Source organism: Misgurnus anguillicaudatus, chromosome 17 (assembly GCF_027580225.2).
Source record: "Misgurnus anguillicaudatus chromosome 17, ASM2758022v2, whole genome shotgun sequence".
Taxonomy (NCBI): Eukaryota; Metazoa; Chordata; class Actinopteri; order Cypriniformes; family Cobitidae; genus Misgurnus; species Misgurnus anguillicaudatus.
In genome coordinates this window covers 24,568,189-24,589,711 of record NC_073353.2, presented here as the reverse complement: position 1 = coordinate 24,589,711, position 21,523 = coordinate 24,568,189, and the positions used below count along the sequence as shown (strand labels likewise).

Genomic DNA, 21,523 nt, shown 5'->3' with positions numbered 1-21,523 from the left:
TGTATTAATTTAGCCGGTGAATTTTCCAAAGTGACTTACAAAAGAAAAAGTATTTATCATTTTGTGTAATATTTGAATAGGCAGAGTATAGCTATTTTCATCTGAAATTCTCCACATGACAAAACATAGTAAAAAGCAGCACAGCATGTCGAAGCCAGTCCCACCCCCCAATTTACGTAAATCCCTGATAAGACTGGGGTTTATAAAGCAGTGTGGTCACATAGCCACCAGATATTTCAAATCTTCCCAAATGAATCATAAGAGGTTGTTGGTCAAATAGTTACAAAGCAGTGCCAAATTTTGAAAGTCTCTATCCGAATGATGCAGTCGGCAGTAATCTGAAAGGGGCGGATTTGACAGATGGAGCGCAGTTTCTTTCTTCTCCCAATCAACCTTCACGCTGCTGGTGGTGTGAGTGACGCAGCTCGCAGTTGCTCTGTCTGCTTTAGTAGCGCGCTGATCGGTAGGGTCTGTTGTTAAGATACATCCAAGTGGTTGGTTTTGTTACTTCGGCTTTACAAGCCGTATCAACCAATATTCTCTGTTTCTTAAAATGGTTTACATTCGAGTAAATGTACTCGCGCGATTTAGAGAAAGAAGTTTTGACCGCTATTACCCTTCAAATGTTTTAGTTCCCCCTTATTTTCAAAGTAGGAAATGATCATTCTTAATCTAGTTCGCATCAGCTTGTCACACGCGCTCTCTGTAAAAGCTCCCATGCATACGTATCATGTTGGGTGTTGACCATACACGAATCAGATACACTAGGTTGATTTCATAAGTGTTCATATGAAATGTATCGCGGATTTGTGATGCAACTGAAATATCAGAGAATGCATTTTTGTCTGTAACCAGTTGTGTAAAACTACAATAGTGTAAAAACGATTGCAGTATGGACAATCGCGCTCCCTAGCATTCGTTATTTCAAACACAAACTGGCAGAAGTACAGTTAAACCGTGCTCTGCTGGCCGTGTAAGGATATTGTGCGTGGGTTCTGGGTTGCTAGCCGGTTTGAGGGTGCATTTTGTCTCGACCAATCCGGCGCGCTGCTCTAGGTCCCGGCATGCCCAATGCGGGCAGGGGGAGGCTCCGGCCAATTTGAATGAAGACTAGAGCTTTCGGCGCCATTTTCGAGTGAGCCGCTATAGTAACAACAGCTACCCAGAGAGGCTCCGTAATGTAGTTCAGTAATACGAGCGAGGGGAACACACTTTTTGACTGTTCTGGAGAACAAACGCAGGAATTTTTCTCAAAAATTTTCCACAAATTTCAGCATCTTGTTTCAGGCGGATAATTACTGGACACACGGAAGACAACGTAAAGTGACAACAAATAGTGAAGTGGCGACTGAAGTGAGCTAGCAGGCTAATCCGGCTAGCATTTCCAGCTGAGAAGGGGCGTCCGACCGGAGCCGCGCTGTGGAAACGAAATATATATTTTTTATTTTCAAAAAAATCCAACAAATACCCGGATGTTGTGAAAAATCTGTAAAAAATCGAAAAATTAGCGCAGGAGACGAGGAATGGATTTGTGTGGGTTGTTTGATGGAGTGAGGTGGTTTTGTGCATTTTTTAAACGTTGAGTTTGAGCGGGATTGGTGATGTGAGTGAGACGGCCGGCGAGCTCGACAGCCTATCAGCGAGCGATACACGGGACCCCACACCGACCAACATTGTCATACTCTTTACTACATTTTGCTTATTTTTTCAGTAAAATAACCAAGGGTGAACTACGTGCCTGTTTTTTTTCTCTTTTGGGCATTGACTATAATTTGTGCGCCGACAGATTTTTACATTTCAAACAGTTTTTAATGGATTTACAAAGATGACTGTTCAGGTGTTTTGGTAAGTGTAACGTTTTGCCTGTAAAATGCAGATTATTTAGTTTATTATCTCTAACTTATGTGTTGAATTAACGAACTGTTATATCAGTAGAATTATAATGAATATAAATATAATATAGGTGAAGTGTTGTAATTGCAACTAACTGACAAAATAAGCAGTGAATATTTGAAATGAAGGCAAGCAGTTTCTAGAACAGGATCATCACTCGATCGAACCAACACGTCATAATTTGGTGATCTACTGTACCACGCGATTGCAACATCAGGTTCTCAACTTCACTCAGAACCATTTTCCCCGTGCAATTTGAGACACACAAAAGTGTTATGGACACGTATTCATACTTTTATGCAGGCAGGCCTATAAATTAAAATTACATAACCAAGTGGCAATATCGAATAATTTAGGGCCTAGATTTATGATAGTGAATTGAGGATTTTCATCGTAATTGTTTATCTGTGAAACTTACTTTGATGCTTTTTACTACGAGAACGAGTGTTCTGCATCACTGAGATTAACATTAGAGGAAATACGTAGACGCGAGAGGTCTGTGAATCGGTTATTGTTGGGTTTGCGCCGGCGTTGAAAAGCTTTGTGTCTGCGTATGTACCTCAGCGCCAGTTTTTTTTTTTTCGGTCTTTCAGTGCTCAAGTAATTTTGGTGACTTTTGCACTGCACTCGACTCCATAGTAAACCCATATTGCAAAGAAAGTGGCTCTTCGGGAACTTTGCTTGGTGATCACATGCCGAAAGGTCATTAAGTCATTACCATGATGCTTTGACCTCCTAATTGTGATGATGGATGTAAAGGCCTGTCCATGTCATGTGAAATCATGGGGGTTAACCTTGAAGAGACCTAGGGTCAGTTTATGCCCAAACAGGCAATAAATACTATGAAAAAGACCAGCTATTTAGAGTTTGAAACTTTTTAATAAATTAGTAATTTATCTAATTTGGTTGTGAAAATGTGTCTAATATTTTTAAATAGCACTATACGTGCAGCGTTTGTTTTCTTTTACAACATCTGATGAAATACTGTAGGGATAAATCTATAAATGATCTCTGGTTCAGTCTAAATATCTATAGAGTGAATAGATGACATTACAGTCAGGTTACAGTCTCAACCTCATATGTAAGGTATATTGAATATGTATCTTTACTTTTATATGTATACTGTATTATAACAAGCCACACGATATACCAAAATTATATATTTTTTAATATCAAATCCTTCAATTTATGTTGAAGTTGTTTTTTAAGCATAGTCCACTACCACACCAAATAAAAAAAATTCTCATGCAGCCTTTTTTTCACAATGATAGCCCTAATAAATGTTTACTGTTTTTATTTTTATGCATTTTTTAACATTTCTTGGCAGTTTTTCTTCCCATGAGTTGATCCTGCCTTGCACTGTAGGGAAATCCCCACAAGTAAACCACAACGATCTCTTTATCATGTTCACAACATTGCAGTTTAATCAACAGATGCGTCATACACTCACTGTATCTTGGTGGTTTAGTAGCAGAATACTAATATTATAACAATACCTATTTTTTATATATACAATTCATAAGCATTGCAGTCTTAACCATACGACCATACAGTCCTGTAAAAATTATATAATACATTTATAATGTCAGTGTGTAATACCTAAATTTTCAAAGCAGTTAGTGAATGCTGTTAAGTCCAGCTGTCCATGTTGGCACTTAGTAAAACTTTATCACTTAATGAACATTTAAAATGAATGCACTGCAAAAAAAGGTAAAATAACCATGAATTATTGGCACTAAAATGTGTAAATAACTTAAAGGTTGTGTCAGGTTACACTCATACATATCTGTACAAGTACACACTGATATACATATCTGTTGTGAGATGTCATTTTTACACTTATTTCACTTATTTACACTTTTCTTTTTCATTTCTGTTACATAGTAACCTACTGTTACATTGTTGTTATCTGAGTTTTTTTACTGGGATAGAGAAGAGAAACAAGATTTTATTTTCTTAAAAGGCGATACAGGCTATGTTGTTATCATGCATAAAATTAAACCTTACATACATTTTAGTAGTGTGTCTAGGGCTTACATTTTGAAAAGGGATTTTTTTGTCCAACCTACTGTAAAATATAACAGAAAATTAACAGATTATTGTAGTGTAATAATTGTGGTGTAAACATTAAGTTGGCCATGCCTTGTAAAGAAGTGTATCTTTTCGGTAATTCAGATCTACTGGCTGTTTACAAACGTATAAAATTATTTGCAATATTGAAAGATTAATAAGTTGGCATCAAGTATTACTTCACTATGCCAGGAGGATCTGAATGTTAATATGTGGTCACAGACACACAGAATGGCTCTGTGACATCACCCATGCTCTTCTAATGATTATAGGAAAACTTACTTGTGTATGTGAGAGGTTTCTTTGTAAAACAAAAGCACATATATTGCCTAACTAGAGTTTTTGCTATAGTATAAAAGCTGCTGTAAATGCAGAGTTGCAGAGCTTTCTTTTGTCAGTGCAGTTGAGAGGTTGCAGTCAGGGTACAGGTGTATGTTTCTGTGTGTTGTTGCAGCCGCATTCAGGTGCATCAGTGTCGTACAGGTGTGCAGGCTTGCTGTCATTCCTGCTTTGACTAAATATTTCCACAGTCTGATTTCTTTTTTTTGCATTGCAGCAAGTGTGTTAAAGAGATATTTAGCTTTTGTAATTGTAGCAAAAGGACTTAGATAAATTACAGAGAATTGCTGAATGCATTTCATATATAATTTTTTCTCAATGGAAGTAAAAATTAGTACTTGAGACTTTTTACAAAGTCTAAATTCTTTCCTAATTAAAGTTGACTAACTTCAAGTAATACTTGTAAAATGAAACTTTATTTTTGCCGTACTTTATTTTGACTGTTTAACTATGACACAGTAATTAGTTGGGAGGTTTTTCTATACTGAACGTGAATCTCGGAGTGTGTGACTGTCACATGCTGATGTTGATGGAGGAGTGCAAGGTGATACCCTTTGACCCTGAGGTCACGTGATCGCAGTTAAACACAAGTAGAGAAAGGTTAAATGTTATACATTCATTCACACCCTCCTTACACTCACACAGAATTGTTCTGATGCTCTGACGTTCCTCTTAAGACACACACACATACACCAGTGTGACCACCTTCCAGATAATAAGAGTTTTGCTGATTTGCTGTTATGAATATAATCAAATTATATAATTATGAAATTTTCACGATTATATAGTTTAAAAGTATAAAATAAATTATATAAAATGTGGTGCACATACTTTGCATTCATCTTATGGAATAGTTGCTAGTGCATATGATTACATGGTAAAATTAGAAACCCACTACACAACTAAACCCACTACAAATTTGTACTAAAATGATGAACTTTTAATTACTTTTTTTTTTTAGCATTTCCTATGTGTAAATGAGGACATAGAAAAAGTTTGAACACACACATGCATTTTGAAATGTTTCATTTGTGTGGATAATTTTTTATTGCATCTAACCATGCTGTATATTATTTGATCCACTTTTTTACGACTTTCTTAACATTTGAGTTTTTTGTCACTCTTATGGAGCTCTTGTCAGTTTTGTGTGACTGAGCCTTTTTTCCTCCATGCTAAAAATTAATGTGGTCAGATGTTTCCTGTGAAGATATACTCATAATATCTTAGCATGAGCCTTACTGTGTGTGTGTGTGTGTGTGTGTGTGTGTGTGTGTGTGTGTAAGAGAGAGAAAGAGAGAGAGAGAGAAAGGAAGAGGGAGTAAAAGACGCACAGACCAGAAAAGTATAAAATACTTGTGTAAGTCTCACAAACAACAAATGCATAATAACGGCCCAAAAGTCTAGCTTTATAGTGGTATGGTGTTTTTTTCTTTTAGGAATTAAAATTTTAATGTTAGTTCCATAATATTACTATATTTAGTTATAAGTGTGTGTGTGTATATAATGGACTACACAGTTGATTTATTGATAAAGATCAGTAATGATTATGATCAGGCCCATTTCTTTGTTTTTTTTAAACTGTGGAATTGAGTTTAGGGATCAAATCTCTACACTCCACTAAATTGTTTTGTACACACTTATTACACTAACTGTAGATGTTTTTTTAAATTATACTGCAGTCTGTTACATGAGTCCCTAAAGCAGGACATACAAATGTAAAATGCGTATATATTGATAATCCTGTTTGATGATGTTTTTGTTTCTTCCCCAGAATTTGCCTGATGGTGATGTCAGGATACAGAAGACAATTCACGGTAATGGCACTTCTTTGCAGATATACTCCTTTTATGTTGTGTAAATTGTTTTAAGAAAGAGGCTGACAGTTAAGAGATTTTTATACTTCAATCATTGAGGTTTTAAAATAATCTGTTGTCTGCTTTACACTGACATGCATGTTATTAGCATTAGGTAAACTCTATGAAGTGTATATGAAAATTACTGAATAATTTATTGCCCACCCTTTGTAATCCTGTTTTTGTTTGTCAGAAGTACTATATTCAGTGTGGTGTTTATCTCTACCACAGGAAATCAGTCTTATTGTCAGATAGTGGATGATTGGTTATAGCTAATGTAAACATATACATTTGCTTTTATAATTTTACATTTTTATTTTGAATTAGTATTTCCTGCCTCTGAGGTGTGTTAGCTAAAATAATTGTTGCCCCCCCCCACCCCCAAAAAAAGAAAATCTCATATGCCAGCTCTTGTTCGGGTAGACGTTACAAAGTTTGCTGTCTATCAAGTACAGGCAATAGATTCTTACAAGCTGCTTCAGCATTGACTTTATATTGTGTGACTTGTCTTACTCGTTGTAGGATTACATTGTTTTATTTGGGCCAGAGAGCCAACTGGCTAATTTTGGAAAATTCTGTTATTCCCATTTGCTCTATTTGCTGAGTTTCCTCAGCTAAACAAAGCAAAGTTTTTCTCAGCCAATTTCATTAGGAGCTAAATACATATCAATGATTATCACATTATTCATTTCTTGTCTGTAAAAACATGTTGCACCATTTTTGACCAAAATAAAAAAATTAGGTGTCATCTGCACCTTTAAAATTTCAATACCATAAGCACCGTATTGTAAGTTAATAAATTCTGTTAAAATACAGTATGTATTTATTAATGATTGACAGAAGATTGTTAATACATTAAAAATTGAAATACCACACATTTGCTGGTTTTAAAATCTTGTGGTCATTTAGTTACTCACCTTTTATTCTGCTACAGTTCATTCAGATGCTTGGGACATACAAATGAATATTCTGAACCACAATTCTCCTATTGCTATAAAGTACAATTACATTATCTTTAAATGTAATGCACACTCACATCAATTGATTCAGATCAGAGTAACAGATATCTAATGGAACACCGTTTAATAATATTAATAATAATTTGTTACATTTAATATAGCACTTTACATGTGAAAGGGGATCCTTCTCAACCACCACTTATGTGCAGCATCCACCATTTGTCTATATTTACCTTTGTGAAAACATGCATTTTAGCTAATAGAAAAGCTTATGGCAGGTTAGCGTCTGCTGTTGAAGATGACTTGGAGGCTGGATGTTGCCAGTGTTAAATTCTAGATGATAGTGTTAGTTGTTTGTTTCCTTTGATGTACTGATAGCATTGAAGAGGTGGTGATGAGGTGTGTCGGCACAGTCCAGCATGCTGAAGATCTAAAGGAAGATAATACCATGAAGTACCATTAATAATACAAAATTTTGTCGTATTTCTTATAATTAAAACAAAACTTTTGTACTACTTGGTGTCTTGTTTGTCATTTCCCACATGACAAAATTTAAACATGACAAACAACAGCACTGATTCCCTCATGACTGTTTTAAGTATCCCGGCTCATCCCCTAACATCTGTTTTTATTTGTACATCCATCCCCTTTTATGTGACATTGAAAATGTTATTTATTGTGGTGCTTGGTTTTAAGCTAAAAATATATCTTTTGTTTACTTAATTCTACATTGGATGGCATATTCTTAATACTTTTTCAATGAAAATATTTAAATGTAAAATTGCAATAATAATACAAATAAAAAAATACTTTTTTAAACTATATGTTAATAATATGCATGCAAACACAGCAGTGAACATTCAAAAATTTGCTGCAAACTGACAGCATCATGTCCAGCTGTGCTGTATATATTCTTGCTCAAGTCCTGTTCTCTTCTGTGTTTCAGACGGAGTCCTGGAATACCTCAAGTCCTGCGGAGAGAGAGAGAGAGGGGAAGAGGAGTCACTCTCTTATGATTCTGGCAGTGCATAGTCATGTTGCCGAGGGTGTGAGTGTGTATGATTGAGAGAGAGAGACCCTCCCTAGGTGATGGTGTAGCAGCACAGAATGGTTTGTGGTGATACAGAGATGCAGGCCGTGATGTGCTGCAGCATCAATTCCTGGGACCTACGCAGCAAGAAAGAGAGCGTGGATGTTTGTGTGTGAATGCGTGTGTTGTCTTGCTTTAGCAGCATGTAAATATTGGAGTTACTCCTTGGCTAATGCCTCCAATATTGCTCGTGCTGCTGAAGCAAGAAGTCACCAAGCAGCACATGCACATCATCTTTTTTATCACAGCTACCCTGCTGGTGCCAGTAATGGCTGACTCACTGGTACTAAAATACCTTTTTGGACTGAATCATCAATCCAGCATAGAGAAGTAAGGACAACGCTGAGCCTCACTGGAGCAAACTGAAGGGTCAGAGGTAAAGACAGACAGTGTTAGTTTTCAGAGGTAAAGTTTTACTTTACATCATTTTTTTTATCAGTTACATTTAAATATTTGTTGAAAGTTTTGGTATTCTGCACAATTTGTTTTCGTCAATATGTAAATATAAAATTCTACCCCTTGCTTTTTTATGTTGCCTTTAAATTTTACAGCATAAATCATATTTTTCCAAATGTGTCATTGCAAATTACAAATGAATAAAAAATACAAGAAAAAGGAAAAACGTGTGACCTGTCCTTTACTCGCTATTAACTTGGCCAACTTTATTTGATTAATGTTGCAGTTTACTGTATGAGGTGTAGTCTTTGGTCTTTTGCTTTAATTAATGCATCCTCGTTTTATTTTATTTTTTTGTGTGTTTGACGAACCCACCACCTAAAGTACATGTCAAAATGCGCATTAAAAAAGTAAAGTTTTCAGATGTGTAAAATGATACCACAACGCACTAAATCCAATAACCTTAAAAGTGCAATTCTTAAAAACCAGCAAGCCTTTTTAGGATTTCTTAATTCGGTCGATTGTTCCGTTGTTTATGGAGTGAATTTAAAGATAGAATTTAACCACCTTATTTTGTTAGTACGAAGTAACCAAAACAGTACGTTTGTATCATAAAGATGAACATTCACATGGGTTAAAACGCCTAAAACCTAGCGCGTTTCTATTACAAGAGCTTTGTCAGTAATTCTTGTAAGCATTACGCAGTCGTTATGTAACGGGGTAGTTATATGTAGGCTAATATACATTTTTATATAATAAAATTAAAATTTCATTCCTAGCAGCCTGCGTTGGCCTAAATTAAATAGAGACAATAACAGTATGCAATGCCAGAATTACTGAAATCTCTATTTAATGAATTGAGGAATAAAACATCTTGACAGCATTTTTTTTATCACAATTTAAATAAAATGCTTGCTTTTAATGTTATCAATGCTGCGACACCGAAGTCAATGCATTTAGCCTTATTTTGTGTACTATGCCACTTTGAAGCACTGTACACTTTTATTTCATTTTAAAAGAGTCTTATACGGTTTGTGTATTAACGTGCGTTTATCACATCTTATGCAATAAATAAACGGCGTTTAAATCGGGCAGGACATAAAGCAATGTTGCACTTTTTTAAAAACATGACCGATTTTGACGCACATAAAAATAATTTTTCTGATGTGTTATATGATGCTTTTAGACATTAATTAAATCATATCTCATATGCACAGCACAGCTGTTAAAGTGCAGGAGCAGTAAGCTGTTTCATAAAGCTGCTTTAGTCTATTATTTGTCTAGGCGAAAAATCAACATTACTGATTTAATGATTTTACTAATGCCATTGAAGTTTTTTTTTAAATAACATGGTGTATTATAAGTAAATTCTAAAAGGAATTAAAATGTTTAATTGAAAAGCAGACCCATTTTTTTAAATAGGCTATTAGCGGTTTGTCTAAAACGCGTTTTATTACGCCTCTACATATTTTAGAAGCAGAAATGCATTTTTTTTTTTTTTGCTTTTTTAATTTTACTTTTTATCAGAGTTTTGTTGTATGTCTATTTTGATACTTTTAATTGTTAATTGATTATTGAACAAAATTAATGGAACAATAATTAAACTTTGTGTGATTCCCATGTTGCTTTCTTACACCTGAACAAATTGTTGTGTAATTTTGCCCGACTTATGCCTGTCGCATGGTCAGTGTGCGCAGTGTGTGTTTGAATAATTTTCCAGTGACTAAAATGTCTTTTTATATTTTTATGTCTTTGTATGGGGACAGCTTAGAGTTGTTAAAATAATTTTACCTTAATATTTTTGCAATAGCCTATTTTAAATGTTCTTAAATGTAAATAAACCTTTTATCCGGACGGCGCTTGCATAATCTCGAGTGCTTTAAATTTTAGAAAATTTAAGTAAATCTTAAACATTTATAAGGAAAATGAGAATTCATTGTGTTTTTTCCGACAAATAAAATTTATCTTACAGTTTTGATGTTAAACTATTAGTTAAATGCTATCCCTATCTGCACCATTTATACGCATGCAAGGTTGCTTTGCGATTGCAGTATGCGCCGTATGACACTTGTAGGTTTATAATCGAAATTTAAATATATGTACATGTTACGTGCACTGTCTACAAAAAGTCGTAAGGTATTATATTTTCACATTTGTTATCATAGGGCACAGAGAATGTGGGACCTTTAGCCACTGTCGACGAGTGTTTGTTTATTTGTTTGGTGCACTGACACAATTTAAACCGTATTCAGCATAATGCTACTGCTAAACATGTCCTATAAAAAGAGACATTTATTTGGCAAAAACAACTTTTTTAAATTTGGAGAAAATAGATATGGCTTAAAATCTGAGATCACAGCTTTTTAATGCGAATGTTGTTCCTTAAAAAGACGAATCTTGACAATACAAAACCAAACTTTAAGACAACTGAATAATTAAACACAGAAAGACAGTCAGTTCAAAACATTACGAAATAGCACCTTACGTGACTGGCTTTTTTCCTGGAAAATATTTCAGTTGGGCCATTTAAACTCATGGTAAAAAAATCATGGTAACGATAAAACTCGATATTATTACCAGATAAAGTTACATTTGTTTTAAAAAAAGACTGGGCTAATCGAGGAGAAGGAATTACATAACACATGGCATATTTTTACAGCAAGCTTTCTATTTCTTAATGCATTTAGCAAGTTTAGGAATGTTTTATATTTATCAACAATTTGGTATTCAAGGTTTTCTAAATATATTTAAATTTTGTTTTGTAAAGTAGGTTGAAAGAGTATTTTCACCCCTCATCTCCAATTCGCCTGGCAACAGTCGGCTAAATATATGTGCAGTGACGTGTACAAGGATTCAGCTATGACGTCACATTAAGAGTGTCATCTGTGAATCTTAGGATTCCAATAGTTCAACGAAAAACGGGAATATACCCATTCTTATCAGTCTCAACTTTCTGTCAATCATGCACATTTCATCTCTCTCTTGTTGGAAATAGAAAACATTACAAAAAGGGCTGAGATTTTACTTAGAGAAAAATTAAATGTAGCCTAATAAAATACGAGTATATTAAATAACTCCACTGGCAAACAACAAAAACACGAATCCATCGATAACACTAAACTTGTGCACCAGTTTAAAAGATTTACGGCTTAGAGTAAAAAGACTACTTTACAATTCTTATGTAAAAAAATTAAATAAACCTCATTATAGCAGGATGTTATTATAACGAGATTCCAATTATAAATATTTATGAATTGCTTAAAAAAGTAAAGTGGTCGTGCATGGTGTGAATCCGACATTGTTATGTAACACTTAACCTTGAGTCTCATATACCTCGCACAGTGTTATAAGTTGTCAACGCATTCTCATAACAAATGTTTCTCAAAGTTTTGTTTGTCGTTAAGCTAGCCTTGCAAATATCCTACAATAATGACAATTAAATGTGCTGTGAGATTTGTCCACTTTTATTTAAAGGAAACTTGATTTATTCGGTTCTGTTTTTTTCCGTACAACATGAGAAACGAATTTTATTAACTTTGGAAAATTATTCAATAAGTAAACCATAATCCATCAACACTTGTTTAACATTCGCGTAAAATAAACAGACAAAAGCACACAACTGGTAACGGTATATGGAACAACCACTGTGACAAATTCAACAACAATAACATAAACTAAACTTTCCCAAAGCAACAAATCTGCGGGGTATGTAGTACTTAAAAAGTACCTAATAGATGTAGTTATAAAAATCAGCTGATGAAATCGGACGTCGTGTTTATCAGGTCCAAAATAGAGTTTCGACACTGTTCAATAAATAATGTGCAGATTGCAGCTCCTTCTTTCCAACAGAACCCGAACCAGCGCAAAATCTCTCCTGGACTGGGCAGAGTAAAGCCACCGACTGCTACCAACTTATCATGAAAGCTCAGAGCAAGACAGTCTGATGGGAGAAAGTGCAGCGCAGGCAGACAAGCAAATACAACCAGAAGCACTCTCCACAGTACACGGGAATAGCGAGGAGCAGGGGGCAACGATGTCAAGTAAGAGCTGCTTTCGTACGGGGCGCACAACTTGTCCACCTCTCCAAAACGCACCCGATCCCATTCCTTCAAATCGAAGCTCTGCAGGCCACGCAGACCCACTTCCAAATCGGTTCGCGATGGAAGTGGCGTTTCCCGAATGACGCTAAGTTTTTCCCTAAAGTCCTGCATCTGCTGTAGGAAGGTGAGTGGATCGGAGAGCGACCGAAAGGATTCGGCGATGGCGAGTGCGCACCGTTGCTCCTCCAGCGCCGAGCGCAGCCGGTTAATTTCAGGATCAAATGTCTGCATGACCGCGAGTTTCAGAGTCTCGAAGTCAGAGAGGATTTCGCTCCGTTTGTGGTCTAGTGTGCGCAATAGTTTGTCAAAGTAGCTTGAGACTCGATCCGCGTCCCCCGAGACCCTCTCCAGCGCTTTCTTCTTCGCTCCCTCTAACGACTCCAAGCACAAATGCACCTCCGCGCTCCTCCAGCCCTCCACGACGCGAAACAACTCCTCAAACGCGACCTTTTCGCGTTCGTACGCCTCCTCTAGCGCGCAGAACTTATGGCCCTTGTGGTCACCTGTTGTGGCGCAAAAACCACAGATGAGTTTTAGATCCGTGGCACAAAAAATGTTGAGCGGCTGTCCACTGTGCGCTCGGCAGAGAGACATCCTCGGCAGCACACGAATCTTGTTGTACTTCTCCACGATGCCACGCAAGGTGTAATTGACTTGCAAACTCGCGATACCGTTGTGCGCGGTCTCCTTTCGACAGGTCGGGCATTTGAACGGAGGTCTCCATGCAGAACTCCGGTTACCGTCCAGGATGCCCTCGAGACACTTCTTGCAAAAGCTATGTGAGCAAGGCAGAACGCGCGGGTCTTCAAAGAGACAACAACATATCGGACATGTGAGGTCTTCTTCTAGGAGCTCCATCGTGTCCTAAAGTGGAAAAAAAAAGAAGAAATAAACATGAATGCTTATCAATGTTGCGCATTAAAACAACTGCCATCATTTTTGCATGGTTCTTTCCAGTGCAACTCAATGAAATCTCCCGAACGCGCACTGTTGTTTGGTCACCATCTCCATGCGCAATAATTCTAATGTATTTAAGTATTTTTATCGAAAAACTATTTTGGTCTTTTGTCGGGTTGATGATGCCTTTTAAGCGTATAGTTATTATAAGACGACTAAATATAATAGTCTAATAACGAAAACAGGAAAAGTACGCTCATACAGTAGCTTGGTTATTTAAACTTCGTTAAATTAGAGCTATAATAAAAGAATCAATATAATCTGCATCGATCGATTTGCAATGTCCACACAAGATTTTTTTTTCCAATGACAGTGCATTTCAAGCGACTCTGTAGAGAAGCACGACGATGAAGCTGTTGCAACTAAATACAGTAGTTCAGATTGCCTGACGATGAAGACTCCTGAGTGCACCAGTGCTTCATTTTAATAGCCCGCGTGAGAACTCGTGTGCAGTAATATCCGACGACCTTTCCAACTTCAAGGTGTTGATGTAAAAAAAAAAAAGAAATGCCACCGTCGAGCTGTCAAAATCTTTGTTTCTATCTATGCCTTGGTCCGGTTGTCAAGGTATTGCTACGGCTCTGGCAGATTTTGCAGTTCGAAAGCATCAGCAATTGGACTAGAAACGCACTAGATAGTTAGGCAGTGTGCAACGCAATCGTGACTCTTGTTGCTGTGCAGACTTTGCAACCGGGGGATTTTAACTAGTTCAGGTCAGGATGCCCATGCAATTAAAACTAATTCGTACAACGCGTTATGTAACAATGCAACAACAGCCATCAGTGCAATGCCGAATTCAGCATACGGTCTTGGAGGCAAGGTGCATTTGCGCGCTCAGGCAGTTAGAAACACGTTTTGTGCATTGTCAAAGAAAATGCAGAGGATCCCTTCATTCCTGGATGGGGTTGCTACGGGAAGCGCTCACTCTTTCCTAGATCAGCGTTTCCTCTACAGATTACGTCAATACTGGCGTTACCCTTTATCTACCCACAACGGTACATAAATAACGGTTAGATATTTGTCATTTTTCACTGTGCATGACCGCAGTCCTGCAAAAATACAAACCCATCCTGAAACGCATCCTTTTTATGTTGATAATCTGGTAAATCTTATCGTTTCCGTCACAAAGATGATCTTTGGTCACGTCAATGTGGTCGCATATGCCAGTGCCATGTGTCAGGGTCTTGACGCATCGATAACCAATCGCTACAGAGTCACGTGTCAAAATATTTTGACCTCGATTTTTCTTCCCCTGTTTCCATGCCATCAAGAAGAGAACCGCATCCGAGGCTCTCCGCTCATTGGTCAAATCAGGGATGAAAGCGCGTGCAGTGACGTAATTGGCCACGAGAGGGCGAGAGCTTGTGCGATAGGATAATAATCGCTATGATTTATAAAGTTATATTATCATAGATCAAATGAGAAAAAGTTTAAATTGTTCTCAGACTAATTTAATAATATATGATCTTCTTATCTCTAATATAAATTAGTTGTCCTGAAGTAAAGACAACCAAAGCAGAAAATATTTGCTGGTATTTTAGGATTGGCTTTAAATTAGAAGCATTTAATTATAATTTAGAAACATCGTTTATTATTTTTATAATTTTAAAATAGTGTTAAGTGGTTTCACTGTATCTCGAATAAATCATTAAACGGGCAGAAACGAAGATGCCAAGCAGTAACTTACTTGATACTTTTTTCAGCGCTGATCAAGATGGACCAATCATAGTCATGCAAGGTGCCTGCCTATGTAAGTATTCAAATTAGAGCTGTAAGTATTTTCTATCTAGGATATAAGAAATAATAAATTCAAACCAAATTATTTTCTAGCAAAGATTTCTTTTAGTAAAAAAAAACATGGGTTTTAATGCAGCTCAATCATGAACAAGGACCAGTTAGCGTCCCCTTGAGGCAGATCGCTGTGTCTCATTACATGAAACAGTTCCCAGCTATCAACATTTCCCGCCCATTGGTTTTCTATGGGATGGAGGCTCGTGCACTCTTTAGTTTGACGTGTGTAACTGCACTTCCGGTGATCTCAACGCTAGAATGGCTGCAGTATTTACGTGTTGTTTGGGCTGCTGCGGGGATGGCGGACCGGGTCATGCTCCCCTTAAAGAAATGCCAACCGTACAATTAGACACGCACCACATGGGTAAGAGTTATTTAGACTGCTCAGTGACTATCAATGCGATGTCAAAAAAAGTGACCGACTCTACACAAAGATACGTGTCACGCTAGCCGATGACGGCGTATTTTAGACCAACGGCTAGTAACTATTATTTTTAGTAGATAAAGATGCACGAGTGCGTTTTTCATCGAACATGTCAAGCAGTTTGATCCTTTTCAACAAGCTATCAAGTGCGTAGTGCTATCGATATCCATTTAATCTCATTTCCAAGTGATCACACGGTATAAGTCTTTAAGAAGCATGCTATTCTGCATATCCTTATGCTAGCAGCTAGCATGTTTAAAATCATACCTTGTGTCTGTTGTTCTGTGCAAATGTGTTCATGAGAGTTTGCCTGGCCTTGTTTCCCAGGGACGGATGTGGTCATCGTGAAAAGCGGGAGGCGGATCTGTGGAACTGGAGCCTGCCTCGCCAACGCCCCTTTACACCAGAACAAGAGCTATTTTGAGTTCAAGATCCAGTCCACGGGTAATGTACCTGTAAAGTTAAATCAACGTGTTTCTCTGTCTTTATCTGCTTTTGAGCAAAAACATAAGAAAACCATATGCTATTTTTATATTCGTATTAATGTGACTTATAAGGCAGTGGTTCTCTAACTTTTTCGCCGTGCACCCCCACGTTTACGCTGCATCCCTTCATGCCCCCCAAAACGTAAAATTTGAATTAAACAAAACATTAAATTATACCGTGTAGTGTTGTTGGTTAGTAGCCTTATTTTTCCGAGGTTTAATTACACCAAATTGTTATTAATTAATGTATTTTTAAAATGTCATTAAACTGGGGCCTCGCTAGCACCATCTCAGGGCCCCCCAGTTTAAGAACCACTGTTATAAGGGACCATAATGTACATCCAGTAGGGTGTTATTAAAAAATAAAACACGGCAGGGGTATAACAACCGGCTGGATGTGCATTACACTGCTTATTACACGGCCACTTGGCACACAAGGTAATAAAAAGATACAAAATATTATTTGAAATGTTTTTATAGCTTATAGACGGTTTCATCGGACGCACAAGATGCACGTCTAGATCCTAACTTTACATCCGGTTTGGTTTTTTTTAATGATCTGACTAGTTGCTAAACTGATCTCTTGAACAAATGCCTCGTCGAAAATAACACATTTTGGTGTCCTAGGTAATCTATGTGTTGTTTTTTTGCTTGTTATATAAATAAACTACGTTTAAAGTACTTTGTTGTTATTTATTATTAGCAGAGTTTACCGGAAGTTACGTGCGGACCACGACAGCCGCTTGTTTATGTTGTTACTGCTGAAACCGTCTATTTGTAACAAATTTAAACTTGGCATGAGAAAAGAGACAGCGAAGTGATAGGTTAAACATATAAGCAGTACCAGTCAAGATAACTCGCAGTACCTGGATAAGCGGTGTCTTATCCAAGTATCCAAGGATGACATGACATGATATCCGACATGACAACTGTAAGGGGGGTGAATTGTTTTGTAACCCATCCATTTAAATTATATTAACCCTTAAAGTTCTGCATAATTAAGGGCATGGCCAGTTGAGTGACGCGTGAGCTGTCACTACCGTCGAGCTAGGCAGGCGTGGTTTCAGCCACGATGGCCCTATCCCAAATGGCGCACTTCATGTGGACTTTCGGTCTCATGGCCTAAAATTGCGCGTGATCGCTTAGTCTACGAATCCGTAGGGTGTCCCATCTGTCATTTTTACGATCCGATGTGTGCTTATCAGCGCCTCCCTAACTGCAGCAGGCTTCGCGAAAGTCCCAAAATACGACTCCGGTGCGCCCACATGGACTCGCATCAAGGGTCCCTAAAGTCTGTACTACATGATGTCATCAAAGTGTGGACTCTGAGGAGGACCACAAGTCCGGAGTGTGTCGTCTGGGACAGGGCCATTGACTTCACCCACTTCCCGCATCTGTACCCATTTTTGGTTATTATTCGCGAGTGATGCAACGGCAGGCCCGCCAACTATCAGCTTCAAAAAAGCTCTTCTTAAACCTATTGGTGACGGCACAGACACTACGTCCATATTTTTATAGTCTATGCTCAAGACTAATAATGTATTTAACAAGTAATTATTTAGGCTAATAATTCACAGTATTGCTCTGTATATCTGTCTCATATGAGTGTATGTATGTTTGTGATACAGGTGTATGGGGGATTGGTGTGGCAACGCAGAAAGTGAATTTGAACCAGGTGCCACTGGGTCAAGACAGTCACAGTTTGGTGCTAAGACATGATGGTTCTATATACCACAACAACGAGGAGAAAAATCGACTTCCTGCCAACAGTCTGCCACAGGAGGGGGATGTAGTGGTATGTTTTTGTTTGTTTTTTAGTCTGTGCAAGCTACATTGTAGAACATCGCTACTTTCTAAACGTTTGTACTGTATCTCTTGTCAGGGAATGACCTATGACCACGTGGAACTAAACTTGTATTTGAATGGAAAAAACATGCATTGTCCAGCCTCAGGTATTCGAGGGACAGTATTCCCTGTAGTTTATGGTGAGTTGCATTTTCTGGTTCACACCTAAACACAGTCAATAATGAGCAAATAGCAGTTTTATAATGGTAGAGATGGTGAAATGGTTCTCAATAATTATCAGTTCAATATATCAATAATAATCAGTTACTTTTCTGGAAAAATGTGTGAATTGAATTCAGGAAAAATATCAAACTTATTTTCATAAGACATGTAAATGGTGAAATAAAGCTGCCATTCATAAGCTTTAAAATATATAGTTACCGAATCCAACATGATGAACTCCTCACGTTATTTCTAATCTGACCTTCTCTCTTTTCTCAGTGGATGACAGTGCCATCATAGACTGCCAGTTCAGTGATTTCTACCATGCTTCACCCGAAGGCTTTGAAAAGATTCTGTTCGAACAGCAGATCTTTTAAATGTGTGCATACACGCAGTGTAAAGCGGATCTGTGTGAATGGCAACACATAATTGTGTCCTCTTTCAATGTTGCTTCTCTGCCTTTACTGTTACTACTGCTGCTGTTGTCCGTTTGGAAGATGAACCAGAGGTTGTGAACACATACACGCAAGTGTGAGAGAATCTCTAACATGGACTAATGGTACCTAACCCTGTTCCTGGACAACCCCTAAACACACACCTGACTTAACTTGCCATTAGTGGAGTACATCAATCGTTGTCAGATAAGGAAGGCATCTAAAATGTATAAGGTTGATGGCCCCTGAGGAACAGGGTTGGATACCACTGACAAAGATAACACTTCACATAAGCACTGAAGACGCTTACTGACATAATTTTCTGTAATGTGTGTTAAGAAACTAAACTTATCTCTTTATTTATTAGTGTAGTGTGTTTGGGTTTGTTTAATTTGAATTATGTGGGAATTGTTAATTTATTTCTGATTTGATTTTCTTTCTATATTTACATGAATATCGATCCTCTCAAAGAAAAGCTTGTATTTGCACTAGTTATCTGTTGTTGAGAATCAAACCAAACCTCTGTTGGTAAAATGAGTTATTTTATCTTTTGCTTATGATCTAATGAGTATCTTGGTGTTACCTTTTTTTCTAGACTATGTATACTTTTTTCTGTTGCCAAAAGTGCTAACTATAATGGCAGTATTTTCCACTGTGTTTATTATCACTTTACCTCTGTAATCTTCTCTTTTGCACATACAAATGAAGTGACTTAAGCCGGACAGAGTTTTAAATACCCACTGAGACAATGTAATGTTTCATACATGCATGTATAAGCTGAGGTGGGTATTGCTGACTTGAAACCAAACATGAATGTGTTAGTTTAACTTTTCTTATCCTATGAGTTTTGCTTATGTTAACAATGTTAATATGTTAGCTAAAATAGGTTTATAACAAAACTGACCACTTGCCTTCATATGTTACCAAAACCCTTCAGGTTAAACATGATGCTGAGAAGTTGTTCTACCAGAGCAAGTCACTACAGATAGCATATCATTTTATTGTACCCTATTTAATGCTGAGAATTGAAAAAATGAAGTTATGTAAATGATGTGCTTTAAAAAGGCCACATAAAAATCGTATTTTGATCCACACGTGGCTAGTATTTTCCTGTACAATTTTCATCTAACGAGTACATTCCTCAAGTGCTGTATCTAACTGAAGTATTCTGTCTTTCCGTCAGACCTGTTTTGTGAAATGTTGATGTAAATGACTTCTCACGAAATAAAATTGAGCAGGCTATTGCTATATTCTATTCTATTATTAAAAGTCCTAAAAGTTTTGAAGGTTTGCACAGTGGCATTGTGAGGGGGGCTTAAGCCTTTTATGGTTTGTCAAAAGCCCCTGATTTTTAGAGCATTGATAAGGTTTTAGTTCACAAATTTAATCGATTCTGTTATTATTTCATATGTGTTGTCCTACAGTATCTGTTTGCGGTAGATCAACACTTATTTTATGCTTTTTTATTCTATTAAAAGTAGCTTTGGGTTTGCTTTGTTTCAGGTTATTTTTAGGTTAAGAATTTATTGTATGCAATGTCCGAAAAAAGTTCAAAAGTGCAACTATTTCATTGCTAAAAAACATTATTTTGTGTATTTGGTATAATACAATGTTTTTGCGTGGTTTATTGTTATTTCCACATACCGTACATTTCTGTAGCTCCAGATTTCACTCGCTTCCTGAAATGGATTTGAAAAGCTCTGTACATGGAAAGATTTGGTTGCTACACTGCAAAAAAGGATTTTCAAGAAAAAATGTTCTTAGTATTTTTGTCTTGTTTTCAGTAAAAATATCTAAAAATTCTTATGTTTAGATGCTTTTCTTGATGAGCAAAACGACCCCAAAAAATAAGTCTAGTTTTTATAACAAAAATATCAAATTTAGGTGATTTTGTGCATAAAACAAGCAAAAAAAATCTGCCAATGCGGTAAGCAAAAAAAGTCTTAAACACTAAATTCAAGAAAATTTGCTTACCCCAACAGCAGATTTTTTTTTGCTTGTTTTGTGCACGGGATCACTTAGATTTGATATTTTTGGTCTGAAAGCTGGACTTGTTTTCTTGGGTCGTTTTGCTCATCAAGAGGGAGCGTCTTGATTTGAGAATTTTTAGATAGTATTTTTGTCTTGTTTTCAGTAAAAAAAAAAATTTTTTCTTGAAAATCATTTTATGCCGTGTAAGAGGAGTTAACTTAGGGTCAAAGTGGGAGGAATTATGATAATGTCGATCTTCTCCACATTACCAATCCCAGGAAGTAAACTGGTGCCTACAATCCGTGTGTTTGTTGTAGTCCAAGAAAAGAGATTTACGTTGGAGATGATAACTCGCGTCATCGTTTACTTTGGGGTTTGTACCTTTTGCATAACATTAACATGTACTAATACACACTTACACACCAAAGGAAATGTAAAACGTGAATTGGACAATAGGTGCCCTTTAAAAATGGTCCCAAGCTGTCACTGGGGCAGTACCCTATAAAAAGGTCATAATTTGTACTGTTTAGGTACAGATATGTATACATTTGGTACCAATATGTACCTTTGAGGTAGTAACATGCACGTTTTATACTAATACGTACCTCTGAGGTACTTGTATATAAAGTTTGGGTGTACAACTTTTTAAAAGGTTCTATTTTTTTTAAACAATGTGGCAGTTCTTCAGTTATCTATTAGTTTGTATTTATGTTAAAATAAATGCGCTTGCTTTTTAAAATAAAAAATTCTTAAA

At 36.8% G+C, this 21,523-nt stretch overlaps 2 protein-coding genes and 2 long non-coding RNA genes across 9 annotated transcripts; 3 read left to right on the top strand and 1 right to left on the bottom strand.

The window, feature by feature from the left end:
* Window positions 1-931: 931 nt before the first annotated feature.
* On the top strand, window positions 932-8,201 carry LOC129451693 (uncharacterized). Its single transcript, XR_008646845.2, has 3 exons — window positions 932-1,845; window positions 6,074-6,116; window positions 8,061-8,201. It is a non-coding gene; the product is annotated as an uncharacterized lncRNA (long non-coding RNA).
* trim13 (tripartite motif containing 13) lies at window positions 7,222-16,279 on the bottom strand. 5 transcript variants are annotated; one of them, XR_008646843.2, is made up of 5 exons: window positions 16,140-16,279; window positions 12,328-13,564; window positions 8,500-8,566; window positions 7,998-8,281; window positions 7,222-7,544 (listed from the first exon to the last, which is right to left on the bottom strand). XR_008646843.2 is itself a non-coding variant. In XM_055215061.2 (3 exons), exon 3 carries the CDS (start codon window positions 13,556-13,558, stop codon window positions 12,350-12,352), a length of 1,209 nt encoding a protein of 402 aa, XP_055071036.2. In that variant the 5' UTR covers window positions 13,559-13,564; window positions 15,345-15,403; window positions 16,140-16,264; the 3' UTR covers window positions 12,044-12,349. The 5 variants fall into 5 exon arrangements, 3 of the variants coding, with proteins under 3 accessions (XP_055071036.2, XP_055071035.2, XP_055071037.2); XR_008646844.2 differs by having other exon boundaries at window positions 7,998-8,085; XM_055215061.2 differs by lacking the exons at window positions 7,222-7,544; window positions 7,998-8,281; window positions 8,500-8,566 and adding an exon at window positions 15,345-15,403 and having other exon boundaries at window positions 12,044-13,564; window positions 16,140-16,264.
* LOC141350272 (uncharacterized) lies at window positions 13,429-14,134 on the top strand. Its single transcript, XR_012358351.1, has 2 exons — window positions 13,429-13,559; window positions 14,038-14,134. It is a non-coding gene; the product is annotated as an uncharacterized lncRNA (long non-coding RNA).
* Window positions 15,620-20,048, top strand: spryd7b (SPRY domain containing 7b). 2 transcript variants are annotated; one of them, XM_055215063.2, is made up of 5 exons: window positions 15,620-15,812; window positions 16,200-16,316; window positions 17,986-18,152; window positions 18,240-18,342; window positions 18,644-20,048. In XM_055215063.2, the coding sequence occupies exons 1-5, from the start codon at window positions 15,707-15,709 to the stop codon at window positions 18,739-18,741; spliced, it is 591 nt and encodes a 196-aa protein (XP_055071038.1). In that variant the 5' UTR covers window positions 15,620-15,706; the 3' UTR covers window positions 18,742-20,048. The 2 variants fall into 2 exon arrangements, with proteins under 2 accessions (XP_055071038.1, XP_055071039.1); XM_055215064.2 differs by lacking the exon at window positions 15,620-15,812 and adding an exon at window positions 15,870-16,018.
* Window positions 20,049-21,523: the final 1,475 nt, after the last annotated feature.